At 41.4% G+C, this 27,805-nt stretch overlaps 1 protein-coding gene across 11 annotated transcripts in view; it reads left to right on the plus strand.

Annotated features, from left to right (window-relative positions):
- The window catches only part of DMD (dystrophin), a 2,125,007-nt gene that overhangs the window by 902,698 nt on the left and 1,194,504 nt on the right, over nt 1-27,805 (plus strand). For all 11 annotated transcript variants that reach the window (XM_050936430.1, XM_050936437.1, XM_050936440.1 and 8 more), the window contains 4 exons: nt 1,396-1,566; nt 4,464-4,646; nt 5,843-5,977; nt 7,216-7,365. In XM_050936430.1, the coding sequence (XP_050792387.1) occupies nt 1,396-1,566; nt 4,464-4,646; nt 5,843-5,977; nt 7,216-7,365 (639 nt within the window). The remainder of the gene's footprint in view (nt 1-1,395; nt 1,567-4,463; nt 4,647-5,842; nt 5,978-7,215; nt 7,366-27,805) is intronic.

Below are 27,805 nucleotides of genomic sequence, written 5' to 3' on the forward strand. Positions count from 1 at the left end.
ATGCTTTTCCATCATCTCTGTCACTGGACACTTCTTGCCTTTTATGCTGAGAACAACAACAACAAAAAAATCGTCTAGTGAATTTGACATCTTTGCCATAAAAAGTAAACCTTCAACTTGAGGAACTGAATGTCTATGTTATACTTACTCTTAGCCATATTTAAACAAGAAAGTAAGGTATGTTACACAACAGATTTAAACTCGAGGTATATTTCACTAAATACTCTGTTAACAAACTGTACTACCATTATCCTCTGTAGAAGGAGTCCAGTTCAAAGAACCCAATGCTTACCCTAGCTAAATATAGCTCCATTCAGAGGTTTAGAGAAAGTGTTATATAAAGCCAACAGTTTAAAGGTTTCTACTGCATGGATAAATACCTGAGGCAGATTAACAAAATAATACTTTGCCCTCTCTGTTTATAGATTTTTCAGCAGAAAATCTTAAAATGCTTTACAAAAGTGGGAAAATATGTTTATCTCCATTTTATAGAGGGAGAATATTGAGGCATGGATTTTGTAAGTGACTTTGCTGTTGCCCAGAATGGTTTAATTGTATCTGTTGGGTAAACAAGTTTGTAAAAATTACTGCTGATGTTGTATGCTTCTCTGAAATCTGGAAAGCACTTACTTGGCCCAGTTTCACAGTCCTTTCTCAAAGAGGTCCCTTTCACTAACCTGCCTTGGAGCTTTTAGTTGTTTATTTTTATTGTGCAATATTGATGTATGTAGAACTTGTTTTAAAGATCTGCTTTCTTTAATATCTCATGTACTGCTTGCTTACAGAAATTCTAGTTAAAATTCTGCAGGGTGAAAAAGCCTCCAAGTTCTTGATGATAAAACTTGTGGGTGATTTTTTGTTGTTGTTGTTTTTTGTTTTATTTTATGGCTTGCATAATATTCTTGATGTAGTATTTCTATCTAATATGCTGATAATGATCAAAGTATACATTGCCAGTGGGCATTCTTAACATAGTAACTTCAATACTAGCTATTAAATACATATAAGAAGTGCCTATAAAAAGCATTTCAAACTGCAGGCATTTTTTAAAAATGTGAAGAAAATCTGCTAAGATTACTACATATGCATGCAGTGTGACCTACACCTTTGCAGATAAGGGAGAATTGCCAGAGGGCAATCATGTACTCTTTTATAAATCTCATTTGGCCACTTGAAATGTTATCTGTTTGAGGCTGCTGCTAAACAAGATGCAACTTTGTGCGCCTTGTAACTCAAAATAGGTACTTGTTAGGCTTCAACTTTTTAAAAAAAAAATCAATATTTATTTGATTCATTGTTAGCATCTGTAGTTTTTGCTTTTTACAATGATGATGACCTTTATTTTTGTGCAGTAGAATATTGTATCAAATACCATTTTATGCTTCTTTTTTAAAGGCCTATGCTAAGAAAGCAGCACTAAAAGGTGGTTTGGATAAGACTGTTAGTCTTCGAAAGGATTTGTCAGAGATGCATGAATGGATAACACAAGCTGAAGAAGAATACCTGGAGAGGGATTTTGAGTATAAAACACCAGATGAATTACAGAAAGCAGTTGAGGAACTGAAGGTAAAAGGCAGACTGACTGATTTAATTTATGTCTGAAACTGTTCTTTGAAGCCATTGCTGCACACAATCTGTTTGCTCATTTAAAAGAATTGCTTTTTATATCTAGGTGAAAAATCTGAAATTTGAAGTGATAGGTGGCTTAAAGTAATTTGTTTCAGTTTAGAGTCTGCTGAAAGATATTTAAATCTTCACAGTAGTCTGCTACAGGGTTTGGTCCCCCCCCCCCCCCATGCTTTATTGGATTTTGGATTCTTTGCAGTCTGAGCATTAATTTAATTAAGCAATAATTTCCAAAGAATCAGTTGTTAGCAGTAGTTAACCACTAGATCATTACTCAATAAATCAGGGTGAAAATAGTTTGATTGTTTAACTATTACATTAAACAGCAGGAGACTATAATTTAGGACTTGATTTCAGGTGTTGTGCATTTATGATTTATTTATGATTTATTAGTGTATACTCTAGATCAACTGCAAGACCTGGGCTTGATGCAGGAATTTATGGTGTGGGTTATGCAGGAGATGATCGTAATGGTCACTTTGGCCTTAAAAAAAACCTCTTTGTTAAGCAGAGGGTTTTATGGAAGTTTGGAAGCATGTACCCCTACAGCTGAAGAGTTTTTCTTTACCAGCTGATAGAAAAGAAATCATGTAAATTCCTTAAGAAATCATAATGGAACAACAGTGATTTGCTATGAATGAAATGTAACCCCATATTAAAAGTCAACGTATGCTATTGGGATATCATTAATATGTGGAAATATCTATATTACAATAGTTCATGGCACTTTTACATTACACTATCCATTGAAACAGGCATAGTAAGACAAATTATGTAAAATTTTCTAACCGGTCAATTTCCCAGTGAAATGCAGAGAGAGTTTTTAGCCTAGCACAACATTTCATACAAATATAAGAGAATAAAATCCCATTACTGAAGTCTACACATACAAAACATGCAATTTTTGACCAGATATAAACAGACTTAAATAATTGCCCTTCTCTCCCTTACTTTGATCATATCTTCCATACAAATTCTAACTAACAAGACACACATTAAAACCTCCACTACCTTTCTTGTCTGAAACTTGTACTTACCCAGACAGTACTTCTACACTACTCAGGGGCGGCTCTAGGACCCAGCACGCCAATCTCGTGCTTGGGGCAGCCTGCCATGGGGGGGCGCTCTGCTGGTCACCGGGAGGGAGGGAGGCGGCTCCGGTGGACCTCCCGCAGGCCTGCGGAAGGTCCACCAAAGCCGCAGGACCAGTGGACTGCAGGATCAGCAGACCCTCCACAGGCACGCCTGCGGGAGGTCCACCGGAGCCGCCTGCCACCCTCCCCGCAACCGACAGAGAGCCCCCCATGGCTTGCCGCCCTGCTTGGGGTGGCAAAATGTCTAGAGCTGCCCCGACTCTACTGGGCAAAAAGATAATTCTCAGCCTAACATGGCTCAAAGGAGAGACAGGTAGGAAGGAAGGGCATATTCTCGCCTGCCATATCCATTGGCACATGGAGAGGGCCCAGAGCTTTGGGGGAAGCATTCAAAACCTCCTGAAAGGATGTTGTAGTAGATACATTCCTCCTTTTGTGCTGAGAAGCTCCAGGAGGAATTCCTCTTGAACCTCCCACTGGGGTGGTGCAGAGCTACACTACACCAACGGGATACAACTGAGCCCATAGGTCCCAGTCCTGAAAATAATTATGCTGGTGTTAACTTTAAACATGTGAGTAGTTTCAAGACTCCAGTCGGACTTATGCGCTTACCATTAAGCACATGTCCAAGTCTTTGCAGGATCGATGTCTCAATCTGTAAACATTTTGGGGCAGGGAACTGTTGTCTTATATATCTATAAAGGACCCGACACATTAATGATACAATATAAATAAACATTACCTTATTATTTTTAGCAATGGCACAGTAATGTCTAAAAGTACCAGTCATAATAAGGACCCCATCTGCTGGTTTTTCACAAGCCCCTAAGGAGAGACACCTTACCTGCACTGAGGATCTTCAATTTAATTAACTCATAACTAATGAGAGTAACAAACAGTAGGAGGGAAAAAGAGCACAGATGAGGGTAACAGTAATTAGTTGTTGTGATTACATAGGCTAAAAATGAGAGCAGCCTGGTGGTTAAATATGGTTTAATTATTTTTAAAATTCCCTGTTAAACTGTGGTCCTCTGTGATTGCTTAACAATTGCATTTCTTTCACCTTTCTCCCCGGGATCGCTGCTCACTTCTTACTGCATCTTCTTCCAAGACCAAGCCATGTTCACCCCTCAAGCCTTCCAAGCTCCGCTGTTACCCCAGACAGTATTATTGCATGAGGGAAGGATTCTCTCCCTAAATCCTCAGCTGATTCTGGGGTTGAGTGGGATGATCCAAAGAATGCTCATGCAGAAGCTCAAATCTGAAATACAGCTGTGACTGGGTCTTAGACAGAAATTTGATTTTTGTCTTTTAAATCTCCCCAATTGACTGTGCACTGTTAAAGATGGTTAATTTAATTTATTTGGAAGTAACACAAAAGATATTTTAATCTGTTATGTCAAGTATTGCAGCATTGATGCCTGAAGCATTTTCTCAGCAAGTATATTTTTGAAATTTTGTTTTGTTTTGTTCTCTCACTACTCCAAAAGATTCAGTAGTTCTATATTGTGTAACATATTTATTTGTTATTCATGATAAATTTGTATGTTGCCTCCAAAATGAAAACAAGATGCATACATTTTCATTGAACTGTCAAAGATGATATCAGCGTGGTTGGGCATTACTTCCTTGATTCTTCTTTCTTTCAACCTAAGTAGAATCTTGATAGAATTATTTGAACTCTGATTTCTTCTCTACAAGTCAGGACCAAAGTCATGACCATCATTTACTTCTATTTTACAGAGAGCAAAAGAGGAGGCCACACAGAAAGAGGTGAAGGTGAAGCTACTCACAGACTCTGTGAATAATTTTATAGCAAGAGCTCCACCTGCAGCTCACGAAGCCTTAGAAAAGGAACTTGACATATTAATTACAAAGTACCAGCGGCTCTGCAGCAGGCTAAATGGAAAGTGCAAAACTCTGGAGGTCAGCTATTTTGTTGGTCTTTAATATTACAACTACTCAACTGCAAAAATAAGATAGACACTAGCAGATGGATTAACAGATAATAAACTCTTATCTTTGTCTCCTTCACTACTGTCATGCTAAATAAACCGTGCTCATATTAAGCTGCTGTAAATATAGTTCATGACCACAGAATCACAATAGTTATCCTGATGGAGCACAATTATGTATTCAGCAATGTCTGGCTAAACAGAGTGGAGAGTGACCTACCACAGAGATTTTAAACTTGGAAAGGATAGTAAGGTTTATGGCATTTCAGAATGTTTTACTTACAGTGACTTTGCTTAGATAGATACTCAAAGATGATATAAAAATTGCAGATTTTTTAATTCTCTGGGAATAACATGATTAAGATGGGTATTCAGGTGTTTTAGCATTCTGTTTTAAATTCTAGCATCTAGGCAATTCTCAACTATTGCATTCAGTGTGGCTTAGAATCAAGTTTTATGTTTAAAAAATAGTTTAGTTGAAACTGTGACTGCATTGTTTCTTTGAAACATATTATCGGTTTTCAGTAAAGGATTTAAGAAAATTGCTAACCCATATAACTTTTTCTAGAATAAATTTTTAAAAATTAAATTTACATCTTAAAGGCTTAGAAGAAAATTGGAAACAAATATATGTTGATTAAATGAAATATAGACATTTCAAAATCAGAGCAGCTGTGAGGACTCTATTAAAATCAACTTTTTTTCACTAGACTCTATCTGCTATTGTGTTGGCCTTCTGTTGAAGCCACCAGGCACTTGAAAGCACTCCTGACGTGCATGAAACTCTCGTAGATGTCAATAAACTCTGGAAAAACTAGGCTTTTAATGTATTCTTTGAAAAATGTCTGATTGACTTTGCTTTTATCTACAATGATGTGATCAGTTTATTTCTTAAAGAAGCATGAAACTATTTAAGTACAAAGTGAAAAACTTGTGATGAGCCCATTGGTTCTGTACATGTGGAAAAATAATTTTGAGATCTGCTTGCTCAGGATGGAGAAAGAATATACCATGTGGTATTATAGAGGATATCGGATTGAACAGAGAACTTTGGAGGGAGAGGACTCAGAGAGAAGACCCTATTTCGTGGGATTAATGCCAGGAAGAAGCAGCTATGGTTTTTTTAATTTTTGATTTTCTATCTAAATGTACATTTTTTTCACCCAGGAGGTATGGTCATGTTGGCGTGAGTTATTGTCCTACTTGGATGCAGAAGATAAATGGTTGAATGAGATGGAGCTGAAACTCAAGGCAACTGAAAATATCCAAGGAGGTGCAGAAGAGATCTCAGAGGCATTAGATGTAAGTGCTGGCTTAACTGATATAAAATATTAAGACACATATTGAGTTATACCAACACCATTTTGGAAAACCTTCTATTACAGATGAAAGAAACCATGAATCTGCATAACTATTTGGGAAGATACAGACTGTTTGAAAATCACAAAGTACTACTTGATTCAACAAGTCATAATTTGATTTTAATGTGTGTGCATGTTTAAAGCTAATAACTACCATGTAAATGGAATAGAGTAATCCCATGTGAAAATACTGATTTCTCATGTATGTTGATAATAAAACATCCTACTCTTAGAAATTCTGGCCCCACTAAAGTCAATGGCAAAAGCATCAATGATTTTACTGGGGTCCGTATTTTATCCTTAAGACCTGGTCCTTTCAGTCTTTATTCATTATTTATGAAGGCAATGGGCTATCTAAGAATTATATTTCAGTTTGTCTACATGAGGATAAAAGCACCGCTGCCTGGCCATGGCTGGCTCGGGTCAGTTAACTTGAGCTCATGGGGTTTGGGTTGTGGGGTTAAAATGTGCTGTGTAAAAATTTGGGCTCAGGCTGGAGCCCTAGCTTTGGGACCCTCCACCCTCACAGGATCTACATAGCAGTCTTTCAGCACCAGAGCTGAAGCCCCACAACCTCGACTCAGCTGATCCAGGCCAGCTGCGGGTTTTTAATCCCTGTGTAGACATATCCTCCTTCTTCTCAGTGCATCAGAGTGCAGAAAACAATTGATTGATTGGATGGTAACTTTGCACTTGGGCCCCAATCCAGTTAGAATACTTAAACAAATGCTTGTTTTTAAGCACAAATCACGTTTGATGGGATCAATGCAAGGAGGATGCTATGATTTAATTTATATAATTTTGATTTTCTATTTCAATAGACATTTTTTCACCAAGAGGTATGGGCATGTTGACATGAGCTATTGTCCTACATGGATGCAGAAAATAAGTCAGTGGGAGTATTCATGTTTAAATTTAAGCACGTGATTAAGTGCTTTGCTAGACTTGAGACCTTAGTTGCTAAAGCATGATTTTTGTAATGCATAGTGCACAGTACTTTGTGGCATAAATATGAAATTGTTTGATACTTTGATCTGAAGTCTGCATTTCAATTGTGTCTGAAATGGAGGGTTTCTTTCTTACACATTAATGAAAAATGAGTGCTCTTCAGACTTTTCTGCTGGTCTGAGAAAAAGGAGAACAAACCGTGATTTTTTGGGGTTTGGTTTTTTTTTCCAGTCTTTGGAAAGTTTAATGCAACATCCAGAAGATAACCGCAATCAGATTCGGGAGCTGGCACAGACTTTAACTGACGGGGGAGTCTTGGATGAATTGATCAATGAAAAACTGGAGAAATTCAGTACTCGATGGGAAGAGCTGCAACAGGAGGTACATATAATATGTCATCCCATTTTTTTATTCTTTTACCTTAAACAACTAGCACTTTAGCAGTTGACCTAATTTCCAAGAAAATAAAATTAGCTCCTAATTGTATAGGATAGTTGAAAACAATAAGATACAGTATTACTATGCTTCCTTGTATTGTTACTATGCAGTGCATAGCAGATTGTTTTACTTTAGAAATAAGGGAATTACTTGGATAGCCCTTACACTTCAAAATTCAAGTGTCTTCCTTTGAAAAATATCTGTGGTGAATTTAATATTGAAGAGCCCTATTCAGCATTTCTTACTCAGGCAAAACTCCCACTGGGAAGCCAACTGTTGTTTCAAAATTAAATGTCAAGTGTAATATTCTTTCACAAGTATATTTTCTGCCGAGCATGTCATAAAATGAGCACTCATGTCAATAAATAGCTTCGTCGGAAAACTTCAATAAAGAAAATATGTTTAACGTGAGGAGAGTGAGTTTGTGCATCTGACACAGTTCATAAGAATTCTTTTTGATGTGGAAGTCGTTCAATCTGCTTTGACTGAGACTGAACACTTACTACTAATTTTTCGACAAAACCAACTAAATTCTTTATCCTTTTTACTGAGAAATCTGTTCAGAAAACTCTCTCTTTCTGTCTCTCTATCTGCGTATTAAAGTTTTAAAATCCTTTTAATATAAAAAATAAAATAAATATCATGCTCTGGTGTTGCCAGGAAATATTTTAAATATATTAAATATTATTTCAATTGACAAAATAAGTTTCATTTTTCAAACTAAGGTCTACATGGAACATGTAGTTTAGTTTGACTGAAAAATATGTTTATGAAAGTATGGGGTATGTTTCTAATGGTAGCAGAGAAATAAGCAAGTGATAAAGAAAGGTTTTCTGAAATTAAGTAGTAAGGTGAAAATCTTTTGACAGCTACTACTGTGGTTTCTTTTCACTGTCTGACATGAGTAGAAATGCGGGATAGCTAATAATAATAAAAAAAAAATTACAGGTAGTCAGAACTCTGTGTCACTTTCCAATGACATCCCAGAGTGCTTATTTATCATTCTCATTTTGAAAAGTACCAGAGTTGAATAAATGAAGACTAAAAATATTTCAGGAATAGAAGAAGTGGCCTGACTTTATTATCCAATTGGACCATCGCTATTATAATAGGGGCTAGATTTCACTGGTTACTTTGGTGTTCTGTGAAGGTAAAATCATGGGATTATCAAAAAAGATGATTCATTGCTCTTTATTGAGTGGATCAAACATACATTAAAGTAAAGTAAATGCAAAACTTTGGTGGGGGAAAAAATCGATGAAAAGAAGTTGAATGTGGTGTACTAAGTGTGAGAGACAGCAAGAGAAAAACATGGGAAACTAGACTGCCTTTGCCATGAAAGGAAAATGAATTTAACTTGCCAGTCTGCGGTATGGAACTGTGTTTTATTTGGGAGCTAGACTCTAAGGAGACTTGAATGATCGTAATTTGGGAGGTCATATCAAATTACCGTACTTCAAGAAACTTGTAACATGAGGGGTTTGCACATGTAGCCACTTGTGAGCCAGTGTGCTGATGCAACAGCACCCCCTTTGGTCAGACAGAGCATTGCACAAAGTTTACTTAATCTGGCAGGATGGCCAGTCAGCTCCTTTTGCCTGAGTCTCTATGGTAGTCCCATTCAGGGCTATGAAATGGGTTAGTCTTGCTGAGGTGTGTGGGCTCTTCTCCTTATCCCTGCGGGTTTTGGGATTTGGAAAACTCTTTAGTTTTTAAAGCTGAGGGATTGATAGGGGAACCCAGGCTCACCACTTGTCATAAACAGATAGCTAAGGGTTAATGTCTCTTTCACCTATAAAGGGTTAACAAACAGTGACCTGCAAACACCTGACCAGAGGACCAATCAGGAGACAAAATACTTTGAACTCTCTTGGAGGGAAGCCTTTGTTTGTGGGTTTTGGGTTTGGCTTTGTTCTCTCTGGGTCCTGGACGGGACTAGAGGTGCAACCAGGTTTCTGCCAATCTCCCTGCTACAGTCTCTTATCTCTTCAGAATTGTAAGTAAGAAAAGGCGGTCATAGTCTTTTAATTTGTTTTTTTTTCTATTTGCATATGTGTAGTTGCTGGAAGTAGCTTAAATTGTGTTTCTACTGGAGAAAGTTTCTTTCTATTGTTTATAGTTGAAAGACCCTGTAACTTTTTACCATCTAAAGTGCAGAGATAAACCTTTTACCTTTTTCTTTCTTTTTTTATTAAAAGTTTTGCTTTTAAGACCTGTTTGATTTTTTCCTCCTAATTAAGGTTCAAGGGAATTGGTGGGGAGAAGGGAAGGATAAATTTTCTCTTTGTGTTACATTCACGCAGCTTGTATTGCCTCTGGGTGAGGGAGAAGGTAACACTCCTCTCTATGTGGTGATTCAAAAAGTTGAATCAGGCGGTCTCCTAGTGTTCCCAGGGCAGGAAGGAGCTGGGAGGAAGAAGGGAGGGGGAGGGGAATGGTTTATTGCCCTTTGTTGTGAGACTCAAGGAATTTGGGTCTTGGGACCCCCAGGGAAGGTTTTGGGGGAGACCAGAGTCTATCAGGCGCTCTACTCTAAGTCCTGATTGGTGGCAGCCTATCAGATCTAATCTGGTAATTAAGCTTAGGGGAATTCATGCTAGTACCCATATTTTGGACGCTAAGGTCCAGAATTGGGAATTATAGTTGACATGGTGTGCAGCGTGTGGGAAAGATAAGAATCCAAAAGCCAATAAGATTATTAATTTTATTTTCTCTGCTAGCTGCTTGTAAGCAGAGAGAAGTTTTTTTTTTCTTTTTAAAAACTGCAACCAGAGAATTTTTCTGGCTGTGCATAGATATGGCCTCAGGCAAGGGCCATTAAGTTTAACAGGGGTCTTTTGTTAGACAATAGAACTCCAGCTGTGAGTCAACTACACCAGCAGAACACATTTGTAAATGAAAGATGGTTTCTTTTGCTTTTTAACTCTTTCAGGAGAGGCTAGGAAGTTAAAAGGACTCTGTTGCTAAGCAACCCCAGGAAGCCAACAGAGAACCTGCATTTCAGGCAATAAACACCAGAGGGCGCCTCAGCACAATAAAGCAGGAACCATGAGTTCCAAGGAAAGCCTGAGACAGGAACGAGCACGGCAACAAGCCATGGACAAAGAAAATGAACATAGGAGACGGATGGAACTAATTAATGCAGAACTAGCCAAGGAAGAGGCAGCCCACAAAAGAAAACAACAAGAAGAAGAGGTGGCCCACAGAAGGAAACAAGAAGAAAAAGATGCAGCCTACAGAAGACAGATAGAACTCCAGAGGGAGGCCCACCGACAGGCCCTGGAATTAGAACAGGCTAGGCAACAGAACACAGCCAATCCTAACAACTCTTCACCAATAATGGTTCCACAGCACAAGAAATTTCCCACCTACAAGGCAGGTGATGACACTGAGGCCTTCTTAGAAAATTTTGAAAGAGCCTGCCTTGGGTACAGCATCTCTGAAGACCAGTACATGGTAGAATTGAGGCCACTGCTCAGTGGGCCCTTAGCAGAGGTGGCGGCTGAAATGCCTAAGGAGAAAATGAACGATTATAAACTTTTTCAAACCAAGGCCAGATACAGAATGGGGATAACACCTGAACATGCCCATCGGCAGTTCAGAAACCAAAAATGGAAACCAGATGTGTCATTCCCCCGACACACCTACCACATTGCAAAGAATTATGAAGGCTGGATGTCAGAAACAAAGGTTAACAATCTGGACGAGCTGCACCTCCTGATACAAATGGAGCAGTTCTTAGATGGTATTCCTGAGGAAACAGAGAGGTACATCCTAGATGGGAAACCCAAAACGGTAATCGAGGTGGGGGAGATTGGAGCCAAATGGATGGAAGTGGCAGAAAAGATAAAAGCTATTGTCAAGGGGAGCGAATACCCCAGGGGGCACACCGACAATAAACCCTATAACCGAGGGCAGCCAAAGACCCCACCTACAACCCAAGGAAAGCCACAGACGCCCTATTCTTCCACCTCACCAGTCTCCAGTAACCCACCTCGACCCAGTGACCAGTCAGCTGGAAGATGCTTCAAGTGTAATAAACTGGGACATATGAAGGCCAACTGCCCAAAGAACCCCAACCGAGTGCAAGTCATTACACCACCATCACAGCAAAGATCCCCAGGCCCAGATGCCTCTCAAATATCCTTGGAGCGAAGGGAAATTTTCAGAGTGGGCGGAAAGAAGGTTACTGCGTGGAGAGACATGGGGGCACAAGTGTCAGCTATCCACCAATCCTTCGTCAACCCCAAATTCATCAACCCAAAGGCCCAAGTGACAATTTACCCCTTCATGTCACAAGCTGTAGACTTGCCTACAGCTGAACTGCCTGTCTAGTACAAAGGCTGGTCAGGAATGTGGACTTTTGCAGTCTATGACAATTATTCCATCCCCATGCTACTGGGGGAAGATTTGGCCAACCAGGTGAAGCGGACCAAGAGAGTGGGAATGGTTACCCATAGCCAAACCAGGCAAGCTTCCAGAACCATTCCTGTTCCTGAGCCGTCCACAGAGGCCCCATCTGTGTTACAAGAGACCCAGACAGAGGTAGTGGACCCGGATCCCATGCCAACAACGGAAACAGCCACAGTGCTTCCAGTCCCAGACCAGGAAATGGAAAAGCAGCCAGAACCAGAACCGGTGCCAGCACTGACAACAGTGCTTGCAAATCCATCTTCAACCCCAACGCCAGAGGGCGCCAGCGAGCCTGAACTGGCAGAAGCAGCAGACGACCACGCCCAAGAGGCTCAGCCAGAGCCTGAAGTACCCCCTGGTGCACCAACGGAGAGCGGTTCACCAGCAATGGAAACAACCCCATCACCGACATCGCTTCCAGAGGGACCAAGCCCAAGTCCACAGTCTAAGGGAGGAACTGGTGTCTCCAGCTTCAAGGGAACAGTTCCAGACTGAGCAGGAAGCTGATGACAGCTTTCAGAAAGCTTGGGCGGCAGCACGGAGCACCCCACCGCTTCTCAGCTCTTCTAATCGATCTCGGTTTGTAGTAGAACAAGGACTTTTATACAAGAAGACTCTTTCTGGTGGACACAAGGAAGACTGGCATCCACAAAAACAGTTGGTGGTTCCAACTAAGTACCGGGAAAAGCTCTCAAGCTTAGCCCATGATCATCCCAGTGGCCATGCTGGGGTGAACAGAACCAAGGACCGGTTGGGGAAGTCCTTCCACTGGGAGGGGATGGGCAAGGACGTTGCCAAGTATGTCCGGTCTTGTGAGGTGTGCCAAAGAGTGGGAAAACCCCAAGACCAGGTCAAGGCCCCTCTCCAGCCACTCCCCATAATTGAGGTCCCATTTCAGCGAGTAGCTGTGGATATTCTGGGTCCTTTCCCAAAAAAGACACTCAGAGGAAAGCAGTACATACTGACTTTCGTGGACTTTGCTACCTGATGGCTGGAAGCAGTAGCTCTAGGCAACACCAGGGCTAAAGCTGTGTGCCAGGCCCTAACAGACATTTTTGCCAGGGTAGGTTGGCCCTCCGACATCCTTACAGATTCAGGATCTAATTTCCTGGCAGGGACCATGAAAGAACTGTGGGAAACTCATGGGGTGAATCACTTGGTTGCCACCATGTACCACCATCAAACCAATGGCCTGGTGGAAAGGTTTAATGGTTTGGGGGCCATGATGCGTAAATTTGTCAATGAACACTCCAATGATTGGGACCTAGTGTTGCAGCAGTTGCTTTTGCCTACAGGGCTGTACCACATCCCAGTTTAGGGTTTTCACCGTTTGAACTTGTGTATGGCCACGAGGTTAAGGGGCCATTACAGTTGGTAAAGCAGCAATGGGAGGGGTTTACACCTTCTCCAGGGACTAACATTCTGGACTTCGTAAGCAATGTACAAAACACCCTCCGACACTCTTTAGCCCTTGCTAAAGAAAACCTAAAGGATGCTCAAAAAGATCAAAAGGCCTGGTATGACAGACATACCAGAGAGTGTTCCTTCAAGGTAGGAGACCAGGTTATGGTCTTGAAGGTGCAACAGGCCCATAAGATGGAAGCATCATGGGAAGGGCCATTCACGGTCCAAGAGCGCCTGGGAGCTGTTAACTACCTCATAGCCTTTCCCAATTCCTCCCTAAAGCCCAGAGTGTACCATGTTAATTCTCTCAAGCCCTTTTATTCCAGAGACTTACAGGTTTGTTAGTTTACAGTCCAGGGAGGAGATGACGCTGAGTGGCCTGACGGTGTCTGCTACTACGAAGGGAAAAAAGACGGTGGTGTGGAAGAGGTGAACCTCTCCACAACCCTGGAACGTCTGCAACGGCAACAAATCAAGGAGCTGTGCACTAGCTTCGCCCCATTGTTCTCAGCCATCCCAGGACGGACTGAACGGGCATACCACTCCATTGACACTGGTAATGCTCACCCAATTAGAACCCCACCCTAGCAGGTGTCTCCTCATGCCCAAGCTGCTATAGAACGGGAGATCCAGAACATGCTACAGATGGGTATAATCCACTCATCTACCAGTGCATGGGCATCTCCAGTGGTTCTGGTACCCAAACCAGATGGGGAAATATGCTTTTGCGTGGACTACCGTAAGCTAAATGCGGTAACTCGTCCAGACAACTATCCAATGCCACGCACCGGTGAGCCATTGGAAAAGTTGGGACATGCCCAGTTCATCTCTACAATGGACTTAACCAAGGGGTACTGGCAAGTACCGCTAGATGAACCTGCCAAAGAGAGGTCAGCATTCATCACCCATGCAGGGGTGTATGAATTTAATGTGCTTCCTTTCGGGCTGCGAAATGCACCCGCCACCTTCCAGAGGCTGGTAGATGGTCTACTAGCAGGACTGGGAGAATATGCAGTTGCCTACCTCGATGATGTGGCCATTTTTTCTGACTCCTGGGCCGAACACCTAGAACACCTGGAAAAGGTCTTTGAGCGCATCAGGCAGGCCGGACTAACTGTTAAGGCCAAAAAGTGTCAAATAGGCCAAAACAGAGTGACTTATCTGGGACACCAGGTAGGTCGAGGAACCATAACCCCCCTACAGGCCAAGGTAGGTGCTATCCAAAAGTGGCCTGTCCCAAAGTCAAAGAAACAGGTCCAATCCTTCTTAGGCTTGGCCGGGTACTACAGGCGATTTGTACCACACTACAGCCAAATCGCTGCCCCACTGACCGACCTAACCAAAAAGACCCAGCCACATGCAGTCAAGTGGACTGATGAGTGTCAGAAGGCCTTTACCCAGCTTAAGGCGACACTCATGTCTGACCCTGTGCTCAGGGCCCCGGACTTTGACAAGCCATTCCTAGTAACCACAGATGCATCTGAGCGTGGTATAGGAGCAGTTCTCATGCAGGAAGGACCGGATCACAACTCCCACTCTGTCGTGTTTCTCAGCAAGAAACTGTCTGAGAGGGAAAGTCACTGGTCAGTCAGTGAAAAGGAATGCTACGCCATTGTGTACGCCCTGGAAAAGCTACGCCCATACGTTTGGGGACAGCGGTTCCAGCTACAAACCGACCATGCTGCGCTAAAGTGGCTTCATACTGCCAAGGGAAACAATAAAAAACTGCTTTGATATACTTTAGCTCTCCAAGATTTTGATTTTGAAATTCAACACATTTCAGGAGCTTCTAACAAAGTAGCTGATGCACTCTCTCGTGAAAGTTTCCTAGAATCCACTGGTTAAAATTTGTCCTTAAAATGTAGAAAGTCTTGTAGTTTACATATTTAGTAGTACATGTAAAGGTACATGTGTTGTATTAACCTGTTTATTCTAAAGTTATAGGAAGAAATCACCGCCAGTGAGGTTCCCCACTGTGTGCGATTTGGGGGGCGTGTCATAAACAGATAGCTAAGGGTTAATGTCTCTTTCACCTATAAAGGGTTAACAAACAGTGACCTGCAAACACCTGACCAGAGGACCAATCAGGAGACAAAATACTTTGAAATCTCATGGAGGAAAGCCTTTGTTTGTGGGTTTGGGGTTTGGCTTTGTTCTCTCTGGGTCCTGGACGGGACTAGAGGTGCAACCAGGTTTCTGCCAATCTTCCGCTACAGTCTCTTATCTCTTCAGAATTGTAAGTAAGAAAAGATGGTCATAGTCTTTTAATTTGTTTTTTTTTCTATTTGCATATGTGTAGTTGCTGGAAGTAGCTTAAATTGTGTTTCTGCTGGAGAAAGTTTCTTTCTATTGTTTATAGTTGAAAGACCCTGTAACTTTTTACCATCTAAAGTGCAGAGATAAACCTTTTACCTTTTTCTTTCTTTTTTTATTAAAAGTTTTGCTTTTAAGACCTGTTTGATTTTTTCCTCCTAATTAAGGTTCAAGGGAATTGGTGGGGAGAAGGGAAGGATAAATTTTCTCTTTGTGTTAGATTCACGCAGATTGTATTGCCTCTGGGTGAGGGAGAAGGTAACACTCCTCTCTATGTGGTGATTCAAAAAGTTGAATCAGGTGGTCTCCTAGTGTTCCCAGGGCGGGAAGGAGCTGGGTGGAAGAAGGGAGGGGGAGGGGAATGGTTTATTGCCCTTTGTTGTGAGACTCAAGGAATTTGGGTCTTGGGACCCCCAGGGAAGGTTTTGGGGGAGACCAGAGTCTATCAGGCATTCTACTCTAAGTCCTGATTGGTGGCAGCCTATCAGATCTAATCTGGTAATTAAGCTTAGGGGAATTCATGCTAGTACCCATATTTTGGATGCTAAGGTCCAGAATTGGGAATTATACTTGACACCACTCCATTGGGTTATAGATCGGGGCCTTTAAACCAGGCAGGAGGAATCAGTCCTCAACAACTCCTCCTGGTGTTCCCATGGCTCCTTCCTTTCTACCTTGGTTTCAGTCTGCTTCTCCAGACTTTAGAGCTGGTCATGCCCTCTCTGCTTGCTGGCAGGAGTTTCCATTTCCAGCTTGCTTGCTCCTCCGGCAGCAGCTCCACCCCTCTGCTTCTCAGCTCTTTTATTCTCCCAGGTGCTGTAAGGCTGCCAGTAAGCCTTGGCTGACAGTTCCTGCATTAATCCCTTGGCTGCCCAGCCAGCCTGAAGTACATACACCCCATGACATCACCGTTAATATCAATTAGGGATTATGAAAGAGTATTTAGCCACGGTGGGGAATGAACCCCTGAATATCTCATTAAATTCTTTCTCCCCTCCAAGGGAGAGCTTGAATTCTGATTTGTAATGCATTTGCTCCATTGCTATGGGTGTGAGTGAGTAAGGGAAACTTCATTTACTCTTCCTAGTTTTTAATGGAATGATCTGAAATAGAAAGTTATTTTGCAAACAAGAAAACAGGAGAAAACCTCTTCACTAATAAACTAATATATTATCTAATTTTTATCTTCTACTGTATCTGATTGTATCATGGGCAGCCAAACAAACCTATTTGCTGAGCTACAGAATCCACCTTTCAAGTCAACCTGTTGTACTGAGCATTCGAAATATTGTTCCTTGAGGGTTTTCTGACTTCTGTCGTAACTGACCAGTAGAGGATGGGTACTCATTTCCTTTCTCAGGCTTTTCATTTTGTTTAAATCCATTGATATTAGCGCTGATGTGCAGCAGTTCCTTCTAATATAGTTTGATCTAGATTTGTGTTTCTTTTAGCTTCCAGTCAGTACTGGAATTTGATACTGTTAGTATGCTTATAGTTACGGTTAATACAACTTTATGGTTCATAAATTGAGCAATCAGAATTCAGGGAATTCTAAACATAAAGATTAAACTCTCCAACTTCACTCAGGTCCCTTATGCATATAACCATAACAATGGTCGGTTCTTATTTCATTATAGCTGGAGCTCATTGTGACATGTATAATTCAAGTACTTTAAGGATATGTCTACAGTGTGTAACTTTAGCGCCCTCGTGGCCAAGATGGAGTCTGCTCTGCAGGCAGCTCTGGCCAAGAGAAGGTGCGCACAGGAATGCAGCAGGAGAAATCCCTTCCACCCCAGGGGCACCTGTTCCAAACTCCCCAGAGAGAACACACCCACCCACAGGAAAAGTACAGTAGATATAAGAAAGGGAAACATTTATTTACAGAGGGATGAGAGGAGAAAAACAACAAGGGAAAATATAGGGGAGCAGTAAAACAGGGCTGCATCCAAACCAAGGCCCCACAGGCCCAGTGGTAGCCCAGTGTGGAAGGGCAGACACTGGGCAATATGTCTGCACACTGACTTCAGGAGTCCTGAGCAAAGTTCCAGTCCAGTGCTCTCCAAACCCCTCTCGTGCCCTCTTCTGCTGCTCTCTGCAAAGCCACACAGAACAACCACCACCCCACTTAAATATCTAACAACCTCCCTCATTATTCCAATGCAGAGACACAAGCCCCATGCAGCTCTGGGCAGCCGTGATACTGGGTCCAGCTCCGGCCTGTCCTCCTCGGGCGATTCCTCCCTGGCACAGTGCTCCTCCTGGCCCCTGTCCTGGGCTGTCCCCGATCGGCCGCCCTGTCCTTCCCAGGGTTCAGGCAGGTTCTCTGTTGCTTCACTCTGTGAGGGCCTGCGGGCTGCAGCCCTTGTCTCTCCCTGGAGCTCCAGAGCCATATCCTGGAGTTTCCCTCCTTTCTCTCACTGTTCCCCTTCCCGCCCTTAGGAAAAAGATTTAAGGGGGCCATGCTCTCTAAACCTCAAAGGAGTTACAAGTGCAATAAAACACCTGCAGCTGTCCTCTGTCAGCTGACATGGGGGCTGAGCTGTGGGCTATAAAACTGCAGTGTAGAGGTTGGAGTCTGAAGTCTGGGCTCCAGCCCAAATGTGTAAACTGCAATTTTACAGCTCCACAGCCTGACCCCTGTGAGTTTGAGTCAGCTGACGGGCCAGCCACAGATGTTATATTGCACTTACCCTAAATATTTGCGTTCATATTGTATAGGTTGAATTGACTATAAAAGTTGAAAAAGTGGAAAATTAAGCCCTGAGTGTGAAAAAAATTAATGAAAGTATCATTAATGAAAGTTGCCAAGGTTTGTTCTGCTCCAACTATTGTACTTTTTTCAACTAAAATGTTCATATTTGAAAATAATATGCATATAACCATAAATGTATGTGTATGGTCAACATAATCTGCTCTGAGCAGTGGCCATTGGTAGTTAAGTATCAGAGGGGTAGCCGTGTTAGTCTGGATCTGTAAAAACAGCAAAGAATCCTGTGGCACCTTATAGACTAACAGACGTTTTGGAGCGTGAGCTTTCGTGGGTGAATACTCACTTCATCAGATGCATGTAGTGGAAATTTCCAGGGGCAGGCATATATATGCAAGCAAGCTAGAGATAACAAGGTTAGTTCAATCAGGGAGGATGAGGCCCTGTTCTAGCAGTTGAGGTGTGAAAACCAAGGGAGGAGAAACTGGTTTTGTAGTTGGCAAGCCATTTGGTAGGTGTTGGTCTCTGTCTGAGGGGTTAGAGCAGATGCGGTTGTACCTCAGTGTTTGGCTGTAGACAATGGATTGTGTGATGTGCCCGGGATGGAAGCTGGAGGCATGAAGATAGGCATAGCAGTCGGTAGGTTTTCGGTATAAGGTGGTGTTAATCGGCCAAACTGGACAGTTTCTACGGAAAAGGATAAATGGACACAAATCAGATATTAGGAATGGCAATATACAAAAACCTGTAGGAGAACATTTCGACCTCCCTGGCCACACTATAGGAGACTTTAAGGTGGCCATCCTGCAGCAAAAAAACTTCAGGACCAGACTTCAAAGAGAAACTGCTGAGCTTCAGTTCATCTGCAAATTTGACACCATCAGCTCAGGATTAAACTGTGAATGGCTTGCCAACTACAAAACCAGTTTCTCCTCCTTTGGTTTTCACACCTCAACTGCTAGAAGAGGGCCTCATCCTCCCTGATTGAACTAACCTCGTTATCTCTAGCTTGCTTGCATATATATACCTGCCCCCGAAAATTTCCACTACACGCATCAGACGAAGTGGGTATTCACCCACGAAAGCTCACGCTCCAAAACGTCTGTTAGTCTATAAGGTGGCACAGGATTCTTTGCTGCTTCTACATTGGTAGTTAATGGATCTTCACCAAACTTATCAAGGGGGAGATGAGTAGAGGAGTCTGAATAAGAAACTGTAGGGTAGCTACCTAGGTCTCTGCTTGGAGTTGCTGGGGACATAGGTGAATGAGGATTGGTGGTGTTGGAGCTATTGGGAGATGAGCGGTTGCTGGGGCTTCCTAGGTAGCAGAGAGCTTCTAGTGAATAGATGGTGCTGGGGAAAGGAAAGGGATCATTGTGAGGGAAGGTAGGGAATAGAAGGTGCTTTGGGGCTTGGGAGTTTTGGGATGGCAAGTAGATGGTAGGTGTTGGGGCAGGAGGCTTCTGGGTAATAGATAGGTGCTGGGACTTCTGGGGGCAGAAAGCAACTGGATGGTAGAAGGTGCCTGACTTTGTGGGATACAGAGGGCTGTTTGATTAGCAGACACAGGGACTGGGGAATGTGTGCTGGGGTGTGCAACTGGCTGCAAGGAGGATGGGTAAGGAGGGACCTAGGTCTGATGTTGGACTCAGATCTAGCAGAGGGAACAGAGAGATGAGACGACTGGCTGCCTGCTCATGAAGTGCAACTGTGCCCTATATTAGCCAAAAAGTGGAATACCTGCATGTGTCATTTTCCTTTAGCTAAGTCAGATGGACAGGAATCCAGCTGAAATCTTGGAATACGTTACAGGGCTGCTAAATGCCTGGATATCATGTAAGATACACTGTTTAGTGATCTCTGCTCAAAAGGCAGCAACTTGTACCATGTCTCCTGATGGCACAAGAAAATACACTGGAAAAGAATTCTTGAAGGCAACTGTATATGAGTTATCACAGTGATATTTTTTGATTGCTTTTTTTTTCCCCTCAGTGCTTAGAAATGTATTCACACTCAGGAATAAAGAGACCATGCAGTAAATTAAGGTTGAAGCAGAGGCCTCAACTATATTGAACTTAATCCTAAGGGGTTTAACTCCCCTCAGTAACTAACTGGCACCAACAGTGGTCCAACTTCACACCAGTATAGGTAGGCATAACAAGGGGCGGCACTGGGGGAGGCTTGTGGGGGCTGTAGCCACCCCAAAATTTGCCTTAACCCCTGTAGCCGCCCCCTTCCAGAGCTGGGCACCTGGCCAACAGCTGCCACTCTCTTGTTGCCCAGTTCCCAGTGCCGTGACAGTATCCCCTTCTTTGGGAAGCTGATCCGTTACTGGCCTGGCTCTGGGGGAGCTCACCTGATGCTAGACATGGATGTGCCCAAGTGGGTCTCTGCTGAGCAGGGATGGGGGGACAGGGAGCCTGTCTGTGCTGGTGCCTCTGGTTCTGGTTTGGGAGCTGCGACTACCGCTGTACTGAACAAGCATTCAGACTCCTGAGTGCTCAGCTTAGAGACAGTGCACCGATGCACTCACTCAGGCACACAGTCTCTTTCAACACTGCCACCAACACACTCTCTTTCTCTCCTCCCTCTCACACATACCCCCAACACACACACATACACACACATTCATTCCCTCACTTACTCCCCACAACACTCAAACTCGCTGTCTCTCACACAGTCTCCCTCACACATTCCCTCCAACAAGCATAACCACACACACTCACATAGCCCCCTCAACACATACACTCACTCTCTTTCTCACAGATACAGTCTCCTTCACTTTTGTCTGTGTTTTTTTTCCTTTTGAGGATAACCTAGGTAAACATATGTTTAAGTGTGTATTGTTAAAAAAAATAAATAAATATGTCTGCCCATCAGATGTATAGTGCCACCCCTCCAGTTTTCTGTGCAGCCCACCTCAGCCCCAACCCCCAGGAAGAGGCTGGAGCTGCCCTGGGCATAACCATAGGAGAAGACCAACCTTAGCCTTCCTGCTTTCCAAAACAAAGCCTAATGTATTCAGCACTATTACTTAAATCCCAGACTCCGCTAACTCTTGTGAGGGTTTAGGATACAGTCCCCGCTATCTTCACCAGACTTTTCAGCCCACCTCTTGTACATATAGCATCTCTCTTGCTGATTGTACACTACCCTTTCTACTAGTTTATCAAGGATCTGCCAACGTTTAGTCCAAAATTTGGAGAGACACCTAATCAGATCACTATCCCTTGCCAAGCCACTTGCCAGCAAAAGAATCCGCACTAACTGGGCCAATTTGGCAGTGAGGGAAAAATTCCTTGCCTGCCTCACAAAAGGCAGATGGCCAAACATGAGTTACCCAGTGACACTTCACTCAAGGGAATCCAAAATGGGTGATACCTGTGGTTGCTTGGTCTGGGTGTGGCTATTTATTCCAGGAAGCTAATTAGGCTCCTTTAGCTCCTTTCCAAGCAGCCAGTTCTGTTCTGCCAATTTCCGTTGCCAGGGAGAAAAGTTCTCTCCCATTATGAGGGACCAAGGAGAAGGGAACATGGAGATGGCATCATCCCCCTCCCTGTACAAGGATCCTCGCTTGTCCATCAAAGCTTTCCGCCTTCCCCCACATGTTCAGACCAAGGAGGCATTTCTGTGATAGTGAAGTTTTCTTTTCCATTTATTTTAACAAAGAACACATTGTGTGACTTGCAGCCTGTTTATATAAGTATTTCATAATGGGAACAGCTATCTACCTGTCCTTTTTATTCTCTTCTCTGAATTACTTAAGTTCTGTATCAGAGGGGTAGCCATGTTAGTCTGGATCATACATCCAATGAAGTGGGTACTCACCCATGAAAGCTTATGCTCCAATAAAGAGATCATGCAGTAAATTAAGGTTGAAGCAGAGGCCTCAACTATATTGAACTTAATCCTAAGGGGTTTAACTCCCCTCAGTAACTAACTGGCACCAACAGTGGTCCAACTTCACAGCAGTATAGGTAGGCATGGTCTATAAGGTGCCACAGGACTCTTTGTCGCTTTTTAAGTTCTGTATGAATCCAAGCCTGTTCCCTAGGGATCTAGCTATATATTCTCCAGCTGCTGTGTCACCGAGAGAACAAAATTGGGAGTGCTCTGAGTGTTATCAATGAAGAGAGTAGTGTCTTCAGGTTGTCTCACTGAGGGAGGAGGCGGGATACTGTTCAGTCTTCATGATACTTAAATCATGAATATTAAATCAATTTCATGTGCCAATTGTAGGGCTCTGAAGATTTACTTACGAAGAGGTAGTGTGAAATGCCATACTTCCAGAGAAGGTCTTGATCAATCTGTAGATAAAAGATATGAAAAAAATGAGACTGCCATACTGATACTTTCATTTTAAGTGAAGAGGAAAAAATGTTACAAAAGTATTAGTTGCAGTCAACTTTTAGTCTTCTTGTATTTATCTATCAAGCTTCCTGTTCCTGATTAAAACTGGAAGGTCTCACATTTAACAAATAATATCAACTCTGAAAACTGTATCTGAAGATTAAAAAAAAAATCATAGTAATCCAATAGAAAAGTTATTTTACTCAAGTTAGAGAGACAAGATGGATGAGGTAATATCTTTATTTGGACCAACTTCTGTTGGTGAGAGAGACAAGCTTTCAAGCTACACAAAGCTGCTCTTCAGGTCTGGGAAAGGTACTCAGAGTGTCACAGCTACATACAAGATCGAACAGATAATTTAGCATAAGTAGCCCATATTCTAGGATTCCATTCACCAACCTTGTCTCCTTAATATACTGGGACCTACAAGACTACAACAATACTTGACTTAAGTTACTCAGTCATACTATTAACTACTAGTCCTAATAGTTACCTTACCTTTTCCCCAAAACAAAATCCACTTTTTGAAATGTTTGACTAGAGAAACCAGTTTTGCTTTTCTTGTTACGAAGATTCCTCAAAATTGAATTTTCCATCCTCTCAGTACCCTCAAATTGTAAACCAGGTCTCTCTGTTTATTTTATTTGAATAATTGTGCAGGTAATGTACAATAATCTCATTGTGAGCAAAAACTTATCAGTGAAATATTTACTCTCAGCTAATTGAGCAAACAAACTAACCTATTGCAATATGACTGATTCCGTGAGAAGAAACTGTGCTGTTACTGAATGGGAGAGATTGATCTGCAGAGTCTGATAATGTTATCTTTGTATTCCTTGTCTTCTTTAGTTAACAAAGGAAGACTGTGTGTTTAGTTCTCCCTTTGATTGTGTTGGGCATGATGGATAAGCAATATGCATACCCACTGTTGCCTTTTCAATTGACTGATTAACATATAGCCGGCGGAAATGTATAATACTGGTGCCCAGAGAACCTGAAGTGCTGCAAGCAGCTGTCATGACATTCCCAGGGCCAGCTCCAGGCACCAGCTCAGCAAGCAGGTGCTTGGGGCGGCACGTCAGGCTCTTCGGCTGCAGGTCTCTCAATCCCTCTTGAAGGGAAGGACCTGCCGCCGAAGAAGAAAGTGGCATGGTGGAGCTGCCGCCTTCCGCGATCGCAGCTTTTTTTTTTTTTTGCCACTTGGGGCAGCAAAAACCCTGGAGCCGGCCCTGGACATTTCTGTAACTTTGAAAGTGACTTGTAGCCTACCCAACAAATTTCTGTTAGAAAGGGAGGATATACTTCCATAAAGATGGGAAAAGATATTCGTATTTAGATTTGCGCTGTGTTGAATGGAAGTTTATTCTTGAGGGCCAACCCCTTTTTCTCATCAAAATACCTTTTTTTAAACACTCCCCAATCTCCATCCCTGCTGCTCATTTTTCCAAACCCTGCACTGTATTTATTTGTTTGTTTGTTTATTTAATCTTTTGTTCTACTCTTATGGTGAGTGGAGATATCTTTCCGTCCACCGACCCTCTCATTATCTCTTCACGGACTGCTAACTTGGCTCGTCTTATGACTTTTGGAGAACTGGCAGTATTAGCCTCATTCTGTACAGTAATAATCCCCAGGACAGCAGGATGTCCTTGCAATATTTTTCAGTTTTGGAACACAGAATGAATAAAGATGTCTATCACTGTGGAACCAAGAGATCAAGTGTTTTTTTTAAATTTCCAGACAGTTGTATTTTGTAGGCCCTTAGCTCAAAAATAGAGTAAGAAATATTGCTAAAGTTTCTAAGAGAATTACTTCTGTCATGAGAGCATGGAAAATATCAGCCCAAAGTTGACTATTTCAAAATGTTGAAAGCATGTGAAAATTGTGTTTATAATGAAAGTCCCAAAATAACCTTATCTACTCCCAGACAAAAACTAAGTTAAAATTTAGTTAAGGTTGAGAGTATATCAGTAATTTGGAGTAGAAGAAAAAATAAGAGAGATGTAATTATCCTGATAACAAACATCATAAACCAAGAGTTAAGTTAAATTTAAAATAAATCCAAATATGTTAAGATATGGAAATGCACAGTTAAGGCATGCAAACAACCTTGACTCTGCCCTGGGTTGACACCATCCGATAACCAGAAAATATGCATGAGTTTTAACCATTTCAGAAGTCTGGAGAGTCTGTTATTCCATTACTGAGATGACACAGGACAAAAAAAGTCTGACTGGATGCTAACTTTTTAAACAGATGTTTCATTAATTTCAAATAGCACACTAATAAAGTTACTTTTGAATTCTGAGAAAATTCATTCTGTATTCAAAGAGTAAGTGCTGCAGTTTGGGAGTGGATATGCTGTATTTTTCACAGATAACACAGAGATTACATCCTTCAAGCGTAAAACTCTTTTTTTCTTTACTATGAAACTTTGACTAGAACCTCCATAATATATATGAAACTGCCTGTGTAACTAAGGTTATTGAAAAGGTGAATTTTATTATTTGATAAATACATCAATAAGTGAACATGTATTAAAAGGCTACATTATAATGTACCCCAAAAGGGATTTTCTCAAGAGGCAGGAGTATACTGTTAAAAATTGAGTGAGCACCTTTAACTGTCAGATTTCTTTATATTTGAATGCTTCACAGTGCATCCTAATTTCTTTTAATGTCAAGTTTTTATATGGAATATATTTAACATTTAGTGTGTCTGCTGAGTTTTCCAGATGTTGAATTATACATTGATCTCAGTTATCTTCTGTACTACAAAGAAACTAATAATTTTATGCTAAAGCATTTTAAAATCTATAAAATGGCTATTGAGGCCATCAGAAAAATTTCGTAATTAACGTTTTTTTCTTCCATTTTCATTCTATGGTTTCCTAAATTTTTTTTGCTTTTATTTTTCTTGACAGCTGTCAAAGTTTCTCTAGGTCACAAATATCTAAACAGTTGCTGCTTGCCCTGAAACTTCCCATTTACCAATAAATAAACTGTTGGAGATGTTGCTTTACAGATTGGAGCCTTCAGCTTTATTGTCTGTGATCTGATGATAGGGCTACAGACTCTTGTTATGCTCTCAGACCTATTTATACACTGTGGCGCTGAGCCATTCGTTTGTGCTGGTGTTCCTTCACCTAAAGAAAAAAGTAGTTCAGCTTAAAAAACTAAAAACATATTCAATTAACATGTTTAATTTCTTCACTATCTTGCTATATATAAAAGACGGTTTGCAAATGTATTTGCTCATTTTGCTGCACATATGGCCACTGTTGATCACACGTCCAGGCCTTGATAATACACTTCCCTGTATGTATGCTGGCTGTTCCTGAGCCACTATTCCTAAACATAAGGTTACAGCCCAACCTAGCAACGAGTTTCCCAGCATTAAAGAGAGCATGCAAAGTGTGTGAAATCCTACTGTATAGCAAAGTACTCAGGTGCTCTCAGATGGTATCCACTGTGAGCTAGATTTTCCAAAGAGCCTAGGGGCAGATTTAAGTGCCCAGCACCTACAGTTAGGTTGGATTTTCAAAAGAGCTCAGCCCCATTTACATACCTTAAGAACCACAACCTTCTTTCTGTCCCAACAGAGGTACAACAATGTATAATTCAAAAAAAGATTCAGCAAATATTGCACAGTGTTATTCCTGCAGTTCAGTTTAAGGAATAGATAAAATGTTTCACATATAATGCATGTGTCATCCTGGTCCTGAAACATAGCTTCTATTCTGGGGGATAAACTAAGTAGCTCTATTTATTTATTAAATTAAAAATTAAGTTATTGTATGCTGTATGTTTGTTAAAAGGAGATATTAGCATATTTTAATATAACTTGTTCCCACTTTAACTTTAAAACAGAAATCTCTTTCTTTACCAGCTTACTTTGTTTTCATCTTATGTGGCGTGGTTGGTTATTTTGTAGAATTTGAGTTCAAGAAAGGTGGAGCTTTTTAAGGTATTTAGAGAGATAAAGCAGTGTGGGGAAATGGTAATGCAGGTTTCATTTTAGGACTTCTAGCCTGGAGAATGTCCTTTTAAGTACTGTTATTGAGTGTTTTATTTTTCACTGATCATGAAAGTAGCAAAATCTAGTGGTACATTATGAAGTACCATTGCTTCCGTGATTCATTTGCTGATGTAATGGTGAATAATCTAAGCACTATATCCAGATGCACACCTGGAAAAATCTAGATCATGTTTTTAGATTGTTCTAATTGTTATAGTTAATAAATTTCACTGCAGTTAATTTACTCCCAATAATGATACTACTGTAGTATAGTGCCAAGAAGCCGCAGTCATGGCCCAGGACTCCATTGTGTTACGTGTTGTATAAACACAATCCAGTATAGCACCTCTGTCCCCCTATGTTTACAATCTAAGTGCAGTACATAACAAATTTGGATGATGGCTATTATTTTAGCATCTGAAACCTGAAGTGAAATCTTATGCACGTGTGCACACAACGGGGAGAAAAAAAACACCACTGCCAACTGGCTTTTCTAGCTATTACTTTATGGTCCTCATTTCAGTCACTGTCTTTGTAAACCATAGATGCTGACAGTTTTCAAAACCGAACTTACCCTTTTTAATAAAAGACAGATTAGGCTTCTAAGAATTTGATGTCTCTTGCCAGAAAATGTGCATATGCACATTATATGAGATAAAGGTAAAACCTCAAAGCAGATGAAAGTAAAAATCATAAAAGAAGCAAAATCTAGTGGTACATTATGAAGTAACATTGCTTCCGTGATTCATTTGCTGATGTAATGGTGGACAATCTAAGCGCTATATCCAGATGTACAGACACTCTTTTCTTAACCTGTGTACCATGTAATTTTTTAACATTAGCTTTAATAAAATTTTTAAATCTGTTCGTTCTTTAGTAGCTCAGGTGCTTCCATTAACACTGATTCAACTTGCAAAGCTTTTCTGTTCTACGGAAAATTCCTAGAACTGGCAACCATGGGGCTGTTATCTAATAAGCTGTTTAGAAATAGTACAAAGCATCTTACAAACACCCAAAATAGTAAATACTGATAGGGTACCCTATCCCTTCACTATTAACATCAGCCAGTGAGAGTGTTCAGAATAATAACTCTGTCTCATTGACTAAAAGTAAGGACCTGAAAGTACCTTTGAATATATTAGTCCACTTTGAATATATTATTACCACAGACACACA

This window comes from Gopherus flavomarginatus, chromosome 1 (genome assembly GCF_025201925.1).
Source record: "Gopherus flavomarginatus isolate rGopFla2 chromosome 1, rGopFla2.mat.asm, whole genome shotgun sequence".
Classification (NCBI taxonomy): domain Eukaryota; kingdom Metazoa; phylum Chordata; order Testudines; family Testudinidae; genus Gopherus; species Gopherus flavomarginatus.